General features: G+C 58.0%; 2 protein-coding genes across 14 annotated transcripts; one reads left to right on the top strand and one right to left on the bottom strand.

The window, feature by feature from the left end:
* Positions 1–1,122: 1,122 nt before the first annotated feature.
* On the top strand, positions 1,123–6,442 carry Rgs19 (regulator of G protein signaling 19). Of its 10 annotated transcripts, none has more exons than XM_078052260.1 (8): positions 1,125–1,426; positions 1,679–1,757; positions 3,278–3,348; positions 3,801–3,890; positions 4,065–4,186; positions 5,405–5,479; positions 5,557–5,791; positions 5,864–6,442. In XM_078052260.1, the coding sequence occupies exons 4-8, from the start codon at positions 3,861–3,863 to the stop codon at positions 6,053–6,055; spliced, it is 654 nt and encodes a 217-aa protein (XP_077908386.1). In that variant the 5' UTR covers positions 1,125–1,426; positions 1,679–1,757; positions 3,278–3,348; positions 3,801–3,860; the 3' UTR covers positions 6,056–6,442. The 10 variants fall into 10 exon arrangements, with proteins under 10 accessions (XP_077908387.1, XP_077908386.1, XP_077908382.1 ...); XM_078052256.1 differs by having other exon boundaries at positions 3,251–3,348; XM_078052261.1 differs by lacking the exon at positions 5,405–5,479 and having other exon boundaries at positions 1,123–1,426; positions 3,251–3,348.
* A 789-nt stretch (positions 6,443–7,231) lies between these two features.
* Positions 7,232–14,656, bottom strand: Tcea2 (transcription elongation factor A2). 4 transcript variants are annotated; one of them, XM_013358621.4, is made up of 10 exons: positions 14,430–14,654; positions 12,039–12,101; positions 11,575–11,686; positions 10,661–10,751; positions 9,527–9,657; positions 9,207–9,263; positions 8,691–8,845; positions 8,472–8,618; positions 7,611–7,682; positions 7,232–7,409 (listed from the first exon to the last, which is right to left on the bottom strand). In XM_013358621.4, the coding sequence occupies exons 1-10, from the start codon at positions 14,499–14,501 to the stop codon at positions 7,401–7,403; spliced, it is 909 nt and encodes a 302-aa protein (XP_013214075.1). In that variant the 5' UTR covers positions 14,502–14,654; the 3' UTR covers positions 7,232–7,400. The 4 variants fall into 4 exon arrangements, with proteins under 4 accessions (XP_013214075.1, XP_040129874.1, XP_040129877.1 ...); XM_040273940.2 differs by having other exon boundaries at positions 11,581–11,686; positions 14,430–14,653; XM_040273943.2 differs by lacking the exon at positions 14,430–14,654 and adding an exon at positions 13,803–14,422.
* Between the last annotated feature and the right edge of the window lie 2,952 nt (positions 14,657–17,608).

Below are 17,608 nucleotides of genomic sequence, written 5' to 3'. Positions count from 1 at the left end.
GCTGCTTCCATCCAAATCGGTTTCCTTGCCTCTGTCCTGTTTTTTACTAGCCCATTAACACGACAGCCAGAGCATACTTCTGTTAAATCAGCAGGCCCTGGGCACACAGCACTGCAGGCAGCATGGCCACCCAGCTGTTCTCAGCTCAGCCAGGCGTGAGCACTATGCAGTGCCCTGCCCTCAGCCCTCCCACCCTCTCAACTATTTCTTGTCTGCTCCCCACCCCCTATCTCAGATACCAGCCATTAGGTCCAAGCTGGTGTATCTGGCTCACTGCCTGGCATTCAGAGGACCCCAGATACTTCCAATGGAATGAAGAGCTTTTGTGAAGTCTCCAGTTTGCTTCTCGGAGTTCTATACAACTACTTGTGCAATTAGAAGGCATTTGTGCAGAGGACCCCAACACCTGGAGCTGGCTAGGTTGCCTACCTACACTGGACAGGGCAGGAGCCTGGCTGCCCAGGGAGACCAAAGGCATTCCGCAGACCATTTCCAGAGCAGGGTAAGGGCTAATCTGACACAGGGCCAAAGCATGCTGGGATAACAAATAACCCACATCTGTACTCACTTATAAAAGGGCCAAAAGAGTTGGCCAAAGGGACAGGCATTGGTGGCAAAGGGGACAGTGGGGCTTTAAACTTTAGTATATCTTGGGACAGCTTGAAGGAGAAACAGGGAGGGACTCAGCCAGACCCTACCAAACATTGTATTCACACTGGATGCAAGAACTTGCACCCCGGTACCCATCCTGCAGTACAGGAATCTCCTTTCTTGAGAAGTTCCACCAAAGGTGACAGGCTCTTGACCCCATTTTACAAGAGATTCAGGCGAGGGGTTGGCCAAGCAGGACAGGAGTACTCCCAGCGACCAAGGAGCACATAGGGCCCAAGCTCTCCTGCCCTGCGTTGGATGCCCGCATGAATGAAAAGGCCAGAAGGGACACGCTAAGCAAAGTGGGGTGCCCGCTCTGGCCGCGTTCCACACGCCTCAAGGCCCCGGCCACTCAGCTCCTCGGTGCCGGTGGATGGGGCACCGGGCCCGGGGCGGGGCGCAGCGAGCTGGGCGGGCCGGCGCCTACCCGCTCAAGGAAGTCCCGGCCCCTGGCTTTGGGGAAGTGCCGCCAGGCGCCTGCGCACTGCTCCTGCGCCCCCTCCCCGCGGCCCGCCGGACTTCGGAGCGCACGGGCGGCGGAGGCGGGGAAGCGCGGGAGCGCGGCGGTGGGTGCGCGCGCATCGCAGGACGGCGGACAGGCTGTGGGGGAGCGGGCAGGAGCCTCAGAGCCGGCGCCGGGCACTGCCCTTTCTCGCGCACGTGGACCTGGGCTGCAGTGAGACCCGCGCCCAGCCCCCGCGCGTGGGGGAGGGGGCATCGCTGGAGAGTTCCCCTTTTTCTGCAGTTCAGAGCCGGGGGAAGTGATTGCTCAAAGGTGGGGGCCGGAAGAACCCAGGTTTCCGCGTCTCCCGCCCCCCGAGCCTGGTGGGGAGGGGCAGGGCGGGACACGACACGACACCCAGTCCTCGTCTGCCCCACCCGTTGGGTCCAGCAGCCCTCCGCTGGGCAAGTCGCAGGGGAGGCGCTGCGCCCCCCCCGGCCCTAGCCAAGCGGGGCTCCGCGCCAGCCTCCCTCCTGGAACGCCGCAGGAGTACCTCCTGCCGTCTGACTTGAGTCCCCACTACAGCAGAGCACGCCCCTTCGACAACCAGGGTGGGGCCAGACCGAATCCGGCCCTCCCGCCCCCACCCGCCTTTGGGTCGCCGGTGAGTGGGGCGCCAGGGAGACTTCTTTAATTTAAGGGAGGGTGGGGGCGTCAGAGGCTGGATGAAGGGGCCCTGAGGAGGAGATAGGTTCCTCCAGACAACCCCAGCGGCAGAGGCTAGGCAAGGGAGGTGGGTGGGGAGTGAGGGTCACTAGGGGCTGGGAGGCCTGGCCTGCCTTGTAGGAGACCAGTTGGGATAGCAGCAGATAGGAAAGGTACTAGGCAAAGTATGGGGGCTCTGTTAGCCCCCTCCCAAAGGTTACGACATTGTTTTCTGAGATTGTCACTTTTTAATTCTTTTTTTGGCCTGGGCTGGCTGCAGACGTTCTTCTTCCTTCTGTGGAGCAGAACAGCAGCCACTCCCTAGGGATCCTCTGTCCCCAGAGACCAGACTTGTGCCTGCCTGGCCTCTCCTAGCCCAGGCTTAGGGATCAAAGCCTGGGGGGCTGGGGAAGAGGGAGAGGCCCCCAATGCCAGGAGGAGAGGCCAGAAGACCCTGATTCAGACCGTGTGCCCCACCAGAAGGAAAGGCAGTGGTCCAGGGCACCGTGGGCATTCTGGGGATATGTGTGGTTCCAACTGGGTTGCCGAGGGAGCCAGGTCCAGTGTCTGCCTGGGAGGAAAGGGCTTGCTCCCATCTCTGCACCAAACCAGGTCCCCAGCACCCAGGCTGGACACCACAGACACCCTCTTCTGTCCCACTCTGAGTGGAGCCTCTGAGGACATCTGCAGGGAGAATCTAGAGGAGGAAGAGAGAGCTCTGAGTGCCACCAGACCTCCAGTGGCTGTGCCCCTTCCTTTCCCTAGAAATTTGGCCCCTGGAGGAGCCCTGCTGCAACTATTCTGTGTCCCTATCAGCTCGAGGGAGCCTGTGGGACCAGGATCTCAGAGGAAGCCAGGCGGGTAGTGAGGGGCCAAGGCCCCCTAAGTGTGTAGATCTCAGGTATTGTCCCCTCTTGTCAGCACATACAGGGAGGGCCCTGGAAGGCTCAAAGAGGCCAAACAGGCAGAAACAGGGTTAAAAGGCCACAGCCTGGGGGAGGAGCAGCAGGTGGATAGAAAATAATGAGAAAATTAAGTGGGATGGATTCTGAGCCTCTTGGCCTCTAAAAGGGAGGGTGGTGGATATGAAGAGCTGGAGGCCTTGCAGGCCCTGACTTGAACACAGGTGGGCACAGGCAAATGGGGGGTAAGGCTTTCAAAACTTCCTCCAGGGCTCTGACTGGCCACCTTGCTCCATTGTCCCTGGAGACATTGGGATTGCATTTAGCTTTAGTGAGGGGAATGAGCTCCCTGTACATCTCACTGGTGGTCCAGGGACACTGAGGCTCCAACTGGGGAGCTACCCACGCCTCCTTCCCTGACTCCAACACCCTGCAGTTTCTGGAGGCGTTGGGCAGGGAGGGAAGGGGAGCCCACAGTGTTGGAGGGAAGGTGTAAGAGGCATTGAGGACCAAGGAACCTTGTTTCCCCATACACGTTCCTCTTCACCAGTGCATGCTCCACTCCCCACACCCTCAGGAAGTCCTTCCTCAAGTCCCACTCACGTCCTCAATGCTGCAGGCCTAGCTGCCCCTCTGGCCAAGTCCCAGGTGAGTAGTCAGAGTTCTCTGGGTCCCTTTTGGTGGGGAGCACCTCTGCCCACACTCTAACCCCATAGTCTAGGCAGAAAGACCCTAGGGGTAAGAAATAGGTCCAAGTGTCTGACACCCCCACATACCATACACCAGCCTCAAGCCCCAGCCCCCTTGGGAGGGGCTAGGAGCCGGAAACCAAGAAAGAGGAACCCAGGCTTCCGGCTTCCCAGGGACTGAGCGGATGGGGTGTCCTGGAACCTCCTGTGGGTGCCTCATTTGGGGCCCAGTCTAGAGTGAGAAGCCAAAGGTTGCTGCAGCCCCTTCCTCACTGACCTGGGTCTGCCCCCGGCCCTAGTGTAAACTAAGGCTGGAGGCAAAAACTCTGGAAGGGGCCTCTCTTCTAGGACCTAGAGAATAGGCAGGGGCCAGAGTCATGGGTGCTTAGTGAGCTTGACCCCTTCCCCCAGGCTGTGGTGAAGGTCCTGGAGTTGGCACCACAGAGCCTGGGCAGTCCCCTCCACTCACCCATGCCCACCCCGCATGAGGCTGAGAAGCAGGTAAGCCACTTCCTCCTCACCTCTGCCCCAGGGAGGGTGGGAGGCAAGCAGGGAGAGGAGCTGGGAGGATCTCCAGGGTATCTGGGGGCTGAGGGTCATGCCCTTGGGAGCATAGCCAGATGCCGGGTCCAGTGGGCTCTGTCCTAGAGGCTAAGGCAGCCCCATCTTTCCCAGCACACAGGGCCAGAGGAGGCGGACAGGCCCCCCCCAATGTCCAGCCATGATGTGGTCCCCCCGGCGGCCCCCAGCCGCAACCCCTGCTGTTTGTGCTGGTGTTGCTGCTGCAGCTGCTCCTGGTATGTGGGCCTGGGGGGCATAGTTCACTGAGAGGGGCCAAACCCAGGGACTCTAGGGACTCATGGGTGGCTCCATGGCATCACCTGTGGGCAGTTGGCCCTTTCCACCTCAAAGCATTGTCCTGTCCCAGGACTGCTGGGCCCTAGTAGCCAGCACCCACGCCCCCTGGAGGACTTTATGTGACTCCGGTGCCTGATGTACTGAGGGCTCCCCATGTGCAAGGACCAGGCCTGCTGCGTGCACACGGGAGCATACTGCACACACCCATCAGTGCCTCTATGAGCCAGCCCAGGCAACACCCTAGGAGCCCAGAGGAACACAAGAGGCCCAGACCCTGCAGTAGGGTACATTTGAGCAGAGACCCAGCTGAGGGAACAGCAGTCCTAGCACCCAAGGTATCTGCACAAGGGAAGCAGTGAAGCCTCCAGGTGGTGACAGGATTCCCTTAGGTATGTAGAGAAGCGGAGGGTCATGGGCCTTGCAGAAGCCTGGCCCTCCTCAGGGTTGGGGACCCAATGGAGTCTACTAAACAGTAACAACAAGGCCTGAGCCCAGGCAAGGGGCTCAGCCATGAATTCAAGGGACAGGACAGGGTGGGGACTGTGTCTACCAAGAAACAGGATGTGGCAGGAACGCAGTGTATCTAGACCTTTGGGCTTTAGATGTCTGTCCCCCAACGCAGCAGTTGGCTGGGCATAGACTTGGGGCCAGCACTGACAGAACAAGTTTCCCTTGGAGCCAGGGTCAGGATCCAGGACCAGACAGATGTAAACACACAGACTGAAGGTTCTGACCCTGCATCAACCAGCAGTTCCAATTATTGATATCAGGCCTGCAGTGTGGGCCTGTGAGTAGCCTCTTCAGAAAGAGACAAACAGAGGTCAGGCTGAGAAGCCCTAGATCCTGCCCATTAAGCCAGGGAAGGGGAGAAGCTGAGGAGCCACAGAAGCACAGATGGTCAAACTACTGACCAGGAAGAAGTACTATGGGTACCAGGAAGGAGTACTGGGTACTATGGCCAGGACATCAGCCTGTATAAGTGGATTCAGTAAGGGCCCCAGAAAGTGTGGAAAGATCCAGTGCTCAGGACCATGCTCCCTACACATGTGCCAGGCACAGATCACGCTTGCTCACATGCCAAGGCCACATGAGGCTATGGCAGCACCTGTGGAAGTCCCAGGTGCCCAGGGCAGAGCCACCTTCCTCTCTGCTGCCAGGAACCAAGAGCGGCGGCGAGCATGGCAGGCCTCACAGGAGAGCAAGCTGCAGCCCCTCCCCAGCTGTGATGCCTGGTGAGTTCTGCCGCCAGGGGCATCTGTGTCAAGGGGCAGGAGGGGACAGGCCTAATGTGCTCCGTCCCTGCCTTCAGCACCCCCCCAAGCCCTGAGGAGGTACAGAGCTGGGCGCAGTCCTTCGACAAGCTGATGCACAGCCCCGCAGGCCGCAGTGTGTTCCGCGCCTTCCTGCGGACAGAGTACAGCGAGGAGAACATGCTCTTCTGGCTGGCCTGTGAGGAGCTGAAGGCAGAGGCCAACCAGCACGTGGTGGATGAGAAGGCGCGGCTCATCTATGAGGACTACGTGTCCATCCTGTCCCCCAAGGAGGTGCGCCAGCTGCTGACACGGGTTGGGGTGGCCTGGGGAGGATGCCTCTGACCTCGGTGCCCCGTCCCACAGGTGAGCCTGGACTCCCGAGTGCGGGAGGGCATCAACAGGAAGATGCAGGAGCCGTCTGCGCACACATTTGACGATGCACAGCTGCAGATCTACACGCTCATGCACAGGGACTCGTACCCTCGCTTCCTCAGCTCCCCGGCCTACCGCACCCTGCTGCTCCGGGGGTCCCCACAGTCCTCTTCCGAGGCCTAGGCTCCAAAGGGCTCAGGAACCCCACCCTCTGGTGGGCAGACTCAGGGCTCACACTAGTGGCCCCCACGTGGCTGGCCCTGGATCTCCACCCCTGGAAGCAGCCCAGGCCCAAGGGGAAGTGCCACACCCATGACTCCACCCCTCACCAGCCTGCTGCTGCCCAGGACATGTCTCTTGTTGGTAGCAGGAGACCCTCCTACTTGAGCTGTCTGCACTGCAGAACCAGACCCAGAACCAGGTTCAAGTGACAGGACCTGAATATATTTTACATATTCATGAACTCTAATCCTGGAAACATCTCCTTACTGTATGTTTTACCAAGAAAGAAAAGAAGTTTTCATATTTATCTCCATTCCTACACCCCCAAAATGAAATCTTATTCTTGAAGGTGTAGTTGAAACAGAAGCCTATATTTATGTCCACTTTGTGGGGGGAGACAGGAAAATGAGGGATCATCCTTGACTGCTCCCAGACCCTCCCCACAGCAGTGGCCTCTGGAAGCTGAACTCAGCCTCACCCAGGTGGGCTCCAGACCTGGTGTCTGCCTCCTGAGCCCTGAAGCAGGGTCAGGCTTGAGCTGACACAGACTGCAGGAGTCCCTGGTAGGTATCATACCTCCCAGAGGGGTGGCCACTAAGGAGGCAACCTTCCCAAGAGTCCCTTGGTGCTGTCACAATGTTGTCTTCATCACAGGCTCCATAAGGCATCATCTCATTCCTCTGAATTTCTGGGAGCTTCAATGACTTCAAGCAGGAATTGGCCAAGGGCCAGGACCCCATTCCCTTGGGGCAAACTGCATTCTGCCTCCCCCAGTGGAGGCAGGATGAGGCAGGCTGTCCTAAAGAGGGGGCTGAGCCCTGGCTGCCCATCCCATGGGTGGGTGCTGAGCAGGTTGTCTGTATATACAAAGCCCCTTCCCCACCTGCCCTCGGCCAAGTCGTTAGGGCCTGCCCCATGGCACACTCAGGAGAAGCAGCGCCACCCCATCATCCTAGCCTCGTGGCACAGGTGATCTCTCCAAAAGTCGCCTAAGCTCTTGCCTCTGAAGCTGCCCTGCTAGGGCTAAGCCCAAGAGTTGCTTGTCCCCAGGGAGGGTGTCCACAGCAGCAGAGAAGAAACAGGCTCAGTTGAAGCCTGTGTACAGCCCACCAGGAGCAAGGCCCAAGGATGGCAAGATGGCAAACAAAACATTTAATAACAGGGCAAAGGGCAGAAAGGTGCACACCAGGCAGCTGGGGCAGGGCATGCCGCCTACTGGGGGTCTCCAGAGAAGCTGTGTCCACCAAGAATGCAGGAGGGGCAGCATTGGCCAGGACCTGGGGCTATAGCGCAACTGCACAAGTGCTCAGCAGAACTGCAGGGAAGCAGTGAGGTGACCAAGCCATGGTTTCAGGACCGCCAGGGCTGGGGTCTCCACCCGCCCCCACCATCCCTGAAATTACTAGGAGGCAGGCTGGGCATGGCCATCCCTGGTTCACGCCACAGACCCTACCTAAGCCAAGGTACCCACTTACAGAGAATAGGGTTGGGGGTTGTCCTGAGCCCACCCACCTACCTTCCAGCGGTTTCCACATTCATTGCAAACAACAAAGGTGGTCATGGGCTCATCAGAGCTGCGGGTCTGTACCTGTAGGGCAGGTGGAGCCCAGGGTCACCACCAATCTCTGCAAAGGGTGTCCCTTGACCTAAGCAGTGCTGGCCTCAGCCCCTGGGGCAGCCTGGGTGACCTGATCTGAGAATGCCCAGTCTTCCAGAGCTGAGCCTCTTGGTACATGAGCCACCAATGGGGAAGTCCTTGTATGGGTCTGAAGGGCCTAGCAAAGCTAAGACTGTCAGCTGAGAATAGGAGGGACCCCATATTGGGGAGACTAGCAGGGATGCCAGTGACCATAGCCACCTTCCAGGAGGCACAAGGGCAAGCCTCATCCCACAGGACCATGGGAAACCAAGACAGCCCTGCACAGACCAAGGCCCCTTGCAGGGCTGGGGCCTTGTTTCCACAGGGAAACAGCAGTTTTCACTGGCCTCCGCAGCCTCACCAGACTTATAACCTCTACCTTCTTCCCAAGCTCCCACCATCACTTGTCTCCCCAGACACTTTGGCATCCAATTCCACAGCAGGGTCAGGATCCTGCCTGCACTGACACCCTCATGTCTCCTGTACTAGGCAGGACAGCCCTCCAGCTTCTGTACCCCAGATCAAGTGGGACTCCCACCTGAGACACTACTTACTAGGCTGGGAGTCCTGGGGAAATGAGGGCCCTGAAAATGCAGGAGAAGTCCACACTTGGGCCTCTGCCCTGGCCTAAGTCCAGGCATGAGAGCAGCCCCCACCCAGCCAGGCGGTGACAGGTGTGGGCTCCAAGGAGAGTATGAATGCCCAAAGACATGGGCTCAGGAAGTGGCAGCCACTCGCCTGCGTGTAGGTACAGTTCTTCTTCCTGCACTTGCCACAGGTGAACAGGTCTGTCTGAGTGCCACCTGTGCGTGCCATCTGGTGCTCACGGATGGCCTCCTTGGTCATGGCCTTGCGGATCTCCTTCAGCTCGTCACTGGCCATCTCCTGGGGTGAGGGGCCAATTGCTCAGCCTGCAGCCTCACAAAAGCAGCCCCCAGACCCTGCAGTGGGGCTCACCTCTGATGTCATCACCGCAATCTGCTGGGGGGTTATGGCACCACACAGCACATTCCGCCGGAGGTCAGGGTTCTTGGCATCCTTCAGGTTGGCAATGCGACTGCGCACACGGTTCTTGTACTTCATGTCTGTGTTTCCCACATCCCGGAAGATGCGTGCAGGCATTTAAGGACCCATGAGGCCACTGTGCTCCACCTGCCCTGCTGGGGGCTATGTGGGGATGTTCTGCCCAGCTACACAGGAGCACGCCACCCACCCAGCCTGGTGAGGAGCTGAGGGGCCACAGTGCTGCACCTCCCCCAGACACATTCCTAACTGAGACCTAGGCCCCACCAGCAGGCCATGCCAGCCTCTTGGCTCCTCCAGGGAGGGCCCTCCCTGGGCTAGCCACCCCATGATCCAGAGAGGCACAGGGCAGCCCAGCAATGATATCCCCCAGCCACCAAGGGGACCTGGGGCCAGTAGCCTATAGACCACCAGAAGCCCTGGGCCCCAAAATCCCTGCACAAAGGATATATTCCTCAATCTGGGCCGACAGTCGCTCACAGTCTGCACCAACAGCCGCATGGTCATCTGCAAAAGGGAGCCCTCACTTGCCACCCACTTGCTTTTCTGCCTGCACCAAACCCTGGCAGCGAGGAGATACACTCACATCCCTGGGGTCACTGCCCAGGATCCAGGTTCTCTGGTAACCCAAAACACCTCCTGCCTCCTCCAGGGTCACAACAGATTGGGGAAAGAGAGCCACATCCCTGAAGCAGCCCTCTACAGCAGGCAGGGGCAGGCCACCCTGTGAGTCTTGGTGCATATCCAGCCAGGGCCTGCCAGGCACTCACGGTCTGTTTGCAGGGCAGTGGTGAGCATCTCCCGGCACTTGTTGCGCACAGCATCACAGGTAACAGGCACTGGGGGAAACGTGGTAATCCTTGGGGTGGACAGCATCCTGGGCAGCTCCGGCCTCTTGCGGCTGGAGAGACAGGGTTAGACTTAAGGCCACAAGCACCCTAGTAGGTGCTGGTCCCCAGAAAAGTAAATGTCATGGCACCATCCCCACCTTCAAAGCCAATCTGCTGTACCCTGACAGGCCCTGGCAATGGCCTATCTTCAGTCAATGCCCATGCAGCCTGCCCAGCTGCCCAGAGGAAGAAGTAGACTGTAAAGTCCCTAGTGATCAGGGCTCACTCCCCAAATGGGGACAGAATGCTGGATTCTTTTCCCAGAATGATCTGTGCAGCATCCCCAGCTGCTCAAAATGAGCTGGGGATTTCCTGACACCTCTAAAGTGTTCCCCTTGCAGAGGACCCAACCATGGACCACTTTACAAATACCTCTCTCTGATGATGGCAAACCAAGGACAGGGAGTGACCTATAGCTGCCTGGAGGAAAGATGACGTAGGAGCTGCCCAAAGTTCAGCCTGTCCTGTTCAGCCTGCATTCACTTACTGCCCAGACTGGTCAAGGGCAAAGCGACCCTCAACCACAGCCTGTCACCAGCAGAATTCCCAGTCTCCATAGCAACAGGAGCCTGACTTCCCTCCTGGGGACAGTGATGGCCACATATACTTTCGGACAGGAGAGGGGAATCAAACACCCTGCTTCTGATTCTGAGCAGGATCTTGTAGAAGGGGTTCTAGCCTCAAGTGACACCAGGCTGAAGGGGACATCCAGAACTAGACCAGGACAGGGTCTTGAGGAAGCAGGCAGAGGGTTCCTACAGAGGATCAGATGTGCAGCAGCTCTCTGCTGAGGAAGATGTATGTCAGGAGTCTCACTGACCTCTGGGAAGACATGGCCACCCACCTCAGATGGCTGGGGCAGGGAGTCTCAGCTGTGAGACACAGTGCCCAGCAGGAGGCTGACAAACATCCTTAGAGAAAGCCCCTCCTTCAGTGCAGTGCCTAGGCACATGAGCATCAGCACCCTTTTTCTGCTGAGGCAGGAGGGTGTACACCTGAATTCAGGTATGCTACCTGGGATCCATGGCCTCTGAGCCATCCTTTGAGGATGATGTGGGCAGAGGTGTGCCCTTTCCCCGGTTCCTGGTTTTGGCATCAGAAGCATCTGCCATTGTCAGAAAAGAGAGGGACAGACTGGTCAGGGGCAGGCCACCATCAAGGTTCAGTTCCATCACCACCAGCCCTTTTCCAACAAAGTGCCAGGAGGCCACCAGGTCTTCCTGCCAGTGGTCCTCTCTCCCCTATCAAGCCCATCTACCTCCCCTCACATTCCCCAATCAAGCAGCTCACTGTGAGGCCCCTCCAGGGCCCCCTCCCGCCCATCCAGGGCCTGCCTTGGGGACTAGGACATGAATATGGTACTCCCAAAGGCCACACAACTGGAAAGTCTCAAGAGATGATGGTCGTCTCTCAAGGGTGTGGACAGAACTCAGGAGAGGCTTGGTCCTTCCCAGGTCCAGAAACAAGGCTACCTCCCTACCCCATGGGGGATCTGTGCTGCCCAGGCATCCTGTCCCCAGGAGGAGACCATCTTCCCTCAACCCAACTTTCTCTAGTGGTAGCTCCATCTCCTCCTTCTCCATCACTGGGAACCTGGAGCATCCTGGCCTTACTCTTCTCCTCTGTGTGATCTAAAACAGCCCAACTCCCTCCTTCTAGGGCTCCTGGATGTCCTCAATGTTCAGTCCAGGTTCTGCACTTGACTCTGCTCTCTACCTGTTCTATATGGAAATCACTCCCCAACACACACCTTTGTTCCAACAGTCATGCCCTACAGACTATCCCGCCCATCACTGATGGGCACCCATTGGTCCACTTCCACCCTGAGCTTGGCTCAAGACTTCCTGTAGCCCACTTCCAGGAGGCCAGCTCAGGGTAGCACAGCCAGCAAGAGGCCAAGTGTCCCCTGAACCAGCATGTGGCCTGACCCACACCCAGGAGCTTCTTCCAGGACTTGATGAGGGACTTGGCCAGCGCAATGACCTCCTCGTCCGAGCTCTGTTTCCGCAGGGCGTTGACAGACATCCCAACACGGGTGGACTGTAAGGCAAGTGGCCTAGGTTGGGAGATGGTGGAGACCCATCCCAGGAGTCAAACCCTCTTAAAAGACCCTTGGTGGCTTCCATAAGGCAGGGTCTGGGGACCAGTCATGAGGAAGTAGACACCTCTCTTAGTGGCTCTTGTCCCACGTGGAACCCAGGACAGAGTGAGTTATTCTCAGATGTACCCTCCCTGCCTCATCAAGCATTAGAGAAAGGCAGGGACCCTCTCCTCAAAACTGGTGTTTGTGCCAACCAAACCCTAGGGTGGGGGTAGGCATAGGAAGCCCTGCCACATGGCGGCGGCATGGCTATTCCTGGAACTGTGCTGGGCTACAGCAGGCAGGGCCTACCTGGAGCAGGTGTAGAGTGATAGGCATGGCCTTCAGCTCCCGCAGCAGGTCCATGGCTCCCTCCTGGAAGGAGAAAGGACCTTCATAAAGGGACTTTAGACCTCAGCAGACAATCTTACCTCCTGCCCATGAGGGAAAACACAAGGCAGTAACAATTTGGAGATCAGAAGGAAACCATAATTATTCCACCAGGAGATGCTCAGAGCTCTGCACCAAGAGAGTTTCTGCCCCATGGCAGGGGGCCTTTATTGCCCCTATCTCAGGGTAGGAGAAGGAAGGGCTTTGTAGTCTCACTCCTCACAGGTAACATGGCTTCCCAACCCACATTCCTGGCAATGACCTCTCTGACCTCACTCAACATCAGGTCATTGACCAAACAAGAAGAGTAGAAAGGCCACAGCTCCTTCCCAGTAGTAAGGAACAAACCCAGATGAAGGTATACCCCAAGTTCCTTGGCCCCCTGTCCCATCCAGGCCCTGGTGGGTAGGAGAGCCTCTCCTTATAGTGCTCAGCAGGCCAAACCCTTAGGGAACCCTCACTCTGGTTACATCACAACTAGCACCCACAAGGCTCATAGTCCCACTCCTCATGCATCCCCCCAGGACAGCCCCCATCCCTCCTCTGGACCTTGCAACAAATCCCCTGGTCTCCCTCCTCTGCTCCATCCCTGCCCAAGATCTTTATTTCCTTAAAATCCTCATCACACTTCCACAGCAGACAGGCTCCTCCATATTCCCTAAGGGTGCCACCCCAGGATCCTTGCTCCTGAAGATGCTCTGCCCAATACCCTCCCCAGCACATTGACAGATTTCATGTCCCCCAGCTTGTTCAAACACCTTCTCCTACTTAGGACTCACCTCATGTAATACCCTACCCTGCCCCTGCCTTGCTGTCCTCCACAAACCACATCACTTTATCCCACTGTATGTTCACATTGTGTCTCCCCACACTACAAGGGGGCCAAGACAACCCACAGCCACTCAGGTAGAGAAGCTGGCCTGCCCCAGTATGTGTGACTTCTATGTTAAGGCACCCCCTATTTACCCCACCAAGGTAGATCCTACCCCTCTGGCCCTGCAAAGACCAGCCCTGAGGTGACCTCTGGGAGGACAGGTGATCCCCCAGAGGCAAAGGCAGTCCTCCCCAGCAGCTATGTGCACCAGGTGACACAGCTCCAGAGAGTCATAAAAACCACACTAAAGCCTCAAGTCCCCAAGGGTCCTCTCAAGTGCTGCAAGAATCCTGGAGGCCCTTCCTCTACATCCTCTCATGCTGTGCTTCCACCAGCCATCCATGCCCTGTCACCCCTCCTGCCAGCTCATGTATTGCCATCAGAAGCATCTGCCATTGTCAGAAAAGAGAGGGACAGACTGGTCAGGGGCAGGTCACCATCATGGTTCAGTTCATCACCTCCAGCCCTTGTCCAGCAAAGTGCCAGGAGGCCACCAGGTCTTCCTGCCAGTGGTCCTCTTTCCCCCATCAAGCCCATCTACCTCCCCTCACATTCCCCCATCTCAGCCCCCTCCCACTTAGGGTTCCTTCAAGGAACAAAACACCTTTCTATGGTCAGCAGGTCATTGTTCACTCCCTCTCTGCTGCCCACCATAACCCAGAGGTAAGTAAGCACAGTCTTGGCGGGGTTGTTTCCAGCTTAAACAAATGTGTGGGAGCCTGCCCCCTTCCTGGTGTACACCCTACGCCCGACCATGGCCAACGGGAAACAAGGCCCAACCCTGCTTGTTCCAAACAGCTACCCCGACCCACACTGAAGTCACAGCCCTGGGCAGGCTACGCAGGCCTGAAAAGCCCGTGACTCAGCCGCCTTCACCACCCGGAGTTGTCCCGTGGGGGCGCGGTCCCAGTCAGTGCGCTGGCGGGCTCCTTCCAGACCCCTCCCCAACCGAGCCAGGCAGGATGCAGGATGCGCAAAGGATGCTCCCTGGAGGCTGCACGGGTTGCCAACATATGAAGCTGGGCTGGACCCTGGAGGCCTCGCACGCCTCCTAAGAGGCTCAGCATCCGCAGTCAAGTGGTCTGGCTGCAGGGGCAGAGCCGGCCCTCCTCCGCTCTCCACCACCTGCCCACACCGGCTAGCTGCTGGCTGAGGCCCGGCTAAGGGAGGGAGAGAATTTATTAGAGGAACCTCGTTCTTAAGGGTTGTGACAGACAAGGAGAAGCCGGGCCAGGACAGGAACGCCTCCTGCCGCCTACGGGCGGGAGGACCGGCAGGGCGGGGCGGCGTCTAATCCAGAGCGGTGGTCCGGGGACGAGGTGGAGGGCGGGCCGGGGCGGGGGTCTGGGCCAGGGCGACATCTCGTCCCGCCTGCGGTGGGCACGATGGGGTCTCGGCGGGACTTGGGACCCGGGGTCCTGGCGGCCCGCGCCCCTCACCGCGCTCTTTCTGGTCACCATCTTGTCCAACCTCCGGGCGATCCGCGCAATTTCCTCCTCCTTGCCCATCATCGCCTTGGGGCCAGCACCCTGCTCAGCTCAGCAACCCAGCCCGGCCGGACCAGGGCCGCAGCCGCAGCGACCCTCGGCCCAAACCCCCCGATCGCCGGCTGCGCACTGCATGATGGGACGCGGAGTCCCCGCCCCGCGGACTACAACTCCCAGAAGCTCCAGCGGCGCACACAGCTTCCTGGGAAAAGTAGTCCTGACAAGGCCTCCAGCGGATGACCCAGCCCACAATACCCTGCGCAGAGGACGAGAGGGCGGGGCGGGGAAGGAGTGGGAGGAGGGAAGGGCGGGGCACTCAGGGCGGAGCGGAGTGGGGGCGGGGCTAGGATGAAAAGAGGAGCGGCGAACAGGGAGCAGGGCAACGGGCGGCGAGGGACTAAGGTGAGAAGGAGGAGCGACGGGCGGGGCGGGAGGAGCTAGGGGGAGGAGGCGTGGGCGGGGAGGGGAGGGACTAGGAGAGGAGGAGCCACAGGCAGGGAAGGGAGGGTCTACGGGAGGAGGAGGAGTGGGCGGGGCGGGGAGGGACTAGGGGAGCAGGAGGCGTGGGCGGGGCGGGGAGGGGCTAGGGAAGGAGGAGGCGCTGGGCCGGCCACAATGACTTCTTTACGTTGGTTCCCTGTCGCTCCCACTTTCCAGATGTTCTCGTGGTTCCCAGAGCCAGAACCTGAGGCTCCGATACCCTTTTCCCTGTCCTGTGGAAACGCTGACCCCTGCACTCGTCGTTCTAGGGCATAGTTTGAATTGTTCATGCCTCTGGTAGAGGTTCCTCCACCAAGAAGCCTGCGGGCATTGGGCGGTGTGAGGGGCAGTAGCCAGAAGTGGGGCCTGGAAGGATGCCGGCCCCTTGAGGAAGACGCCCTGGAATCCTGGAGAGGCTGTGAGGACAAGTCCAGCCTCCGAAGTCAGCCTACCAGGGCACAAATCCCAAGCTCTGCACATTGACTGCTTTTTCCTCAGTCTCCCCACCTGTGACTTGGGACTGTAGAGTCCCCTCACAGCACTGTCAGGATGATGTGCACTGACTCATACTGGGAACAGAGCAGGGCGGTTAGCTCTCATGGCATTGCCATGGAGGTTTCCAGGAAGAGTCAAATTGCCCTCAGCCAGAGGATGCCAGGTCAGAGAGAGAAGAGGCACAGGGCCAGCATCTCCACCACTGCCTGCCACCTGCTCAGGATGCAGATGCTGGGTGGTGTACTAGAGGGGCACAAATCTGGGGGAGAGTCCAGGCCAAGGGACTGGTGACTATATTCTTATGGGGCCTACTGTTACTGAAATTAAAGCCAAAGAACCATGAGGCCAGGTGGCAGGTTGGCTGACCAGATAGATACCCTGGGCTGACCAGCCCTGGGCTCTCAGTGTCATTAATTAGATATGATTGAGCTCCCAGGAGTTATTGTGCAAATGGAAACATGGTCATGGTCAGTTATGAGATTCATCTTCTTTAATATTTATTTTTTACTTGTAGTTGGACACAATACCTTTATTTCATTTACTTATTTTTATGTGGTGCTGAGGATTGAACCCAGGGCCTCCGCACATGATAGGTGAGTGCTCTACTGCTGAGCCTCAATCCCAGCCTGAGAGTCACCTTTATCACTAGGAAAAAGCATGGGATTCCTTATAGGTAACAGTGTTTACAAATGTACCCCATGATGGGTGAACACAGCCATCCCAGCTTCCACATGGACTGATTTTGCCCCTTTTTGTGAGCCAGGTCTATTTTTCATCCCAGCCTAACCAAGCTAGTCCTCTGTGGCCAGTATCCTGTGTGCAGGAGTCAAGGCTAAGTGTCTAGCCACACCATGAGCTCCAAGAAAGGCTGGAACCACATGCTCTTCAACCACCTTCTGAATAGCTGATACCAACCATACCAACGAGCTGTCAGGATCCCATAAAACCAGTTCTGGGGCTACCCTTGTGCAAGAACCCCAGAAGAATGGCTTCAGAGCTCCCGGCTGTGAGGGCTGCACAGTTGGCTCCCCGCCATCCATGGTGTCAGGTCCATGCACACTGCCCAGCCAGCCCTTGGAGACACAGGTTTCTCAGGGCAGAATTGATTTGAAGGCTATCTGAAGGAAGCCCATACCCAAGCTGAGGGACCCACTGACTACCAGGATTCATCATGTACTGTTGCTGGGAACCCCAATGATCACTTCACCCAGGAGTGAACCTTGCCCTTCAGTGAGTCAGGAAAGCAGCACTTGAGTTTTAAGGGTGACAATTGTGGGGAGATGCTTCATAGCTGTGTGCTGATACCATTGATCAGTTTCCTTTACAGTCCCATGCGTTTCACTCAGATACTGTCATGTTGCATGGCACTAACACAAGGACAGGGAGCTGAGGAGTTTCCAGCCAAGCACCAGGGCTACTTGCTGAGCAGAGTGCTGTGCTGTGCTGCATGCCTTGGGCCCACTTCCCTCCTCCAGAAGAGGCCAGATAGCTTCCCTCCTTGGGCTGCAGTAGGGCCGTATGAGATGGCTCAAAGGAATCTGCCATATCTAGGGGGTCTCCCCTGGGCTCCCTTGGTGTAGCCCTTGAGGAAGAAGGCTGGGAGGCTGGGTCTCTGTGCAGAAGGTGTCTCCTGAGTGGGCCCAGCCTGTGGGCTGAATCAAGGTACAGTCTGAGAAGTATGGCTCATAGCAGGAACAGGTGAGGAAAGGAAGGAGTAGACCAGGCAGTTGGGGTGTTAGAGGCTTCCGTCTGGGTGGGTCCCACTGAGGCTGGAAGTGGCCCATGATATGAGCAGCAACAGCCTGTAGGTGGCAGGAGCGAGCCACAGACCTGCCTGGACATTTCATCCTCCCCTAGGGAGGTCCAGCAAGCTCCCAGCAAGAGCCACACTGTCCAGACAGGACCACTAAGCAACCAGGATGAGAATATGGCCCATCCTGAATGGCTCTTGCTTATAAGGTTGTGGCACCGACCAACTCCAACACTCCTAATCCCAGTCTTAGAATCCCTGTTCCCAGGCCCCTTCTGTGGTCCTAACCTCTATGCCCTTGCTCAGAGGCCCCCCGCCCCCTGGGCTGGGCCTCATCAATCTTGGAAACTTCTTCTCTGGAGCATATTACCCCCAAAACTTCCTGGGCCCCTAGACCTCCAGGCCC

Source organism: Ictidomys tridecemlineatus, chromosome 5, assembly GCF_052094955.1.
Source record: "Ictidomys tridecemlineatus isolate mIctTri1 chromosome 5, mIctTri1.hap1, whole genome shotgun sequence".
NCBI classification, from domain to species: domain Eukaryota; kingdom Metazoa; phylum Chordata; class Mammalia; order Rodentia; family Sciuridae; genus Ictidomys; species Ictidomys tridecemlineatus.
This window is presented reverse-complemented; position numbering and strand designations above follow the sequence as displayed.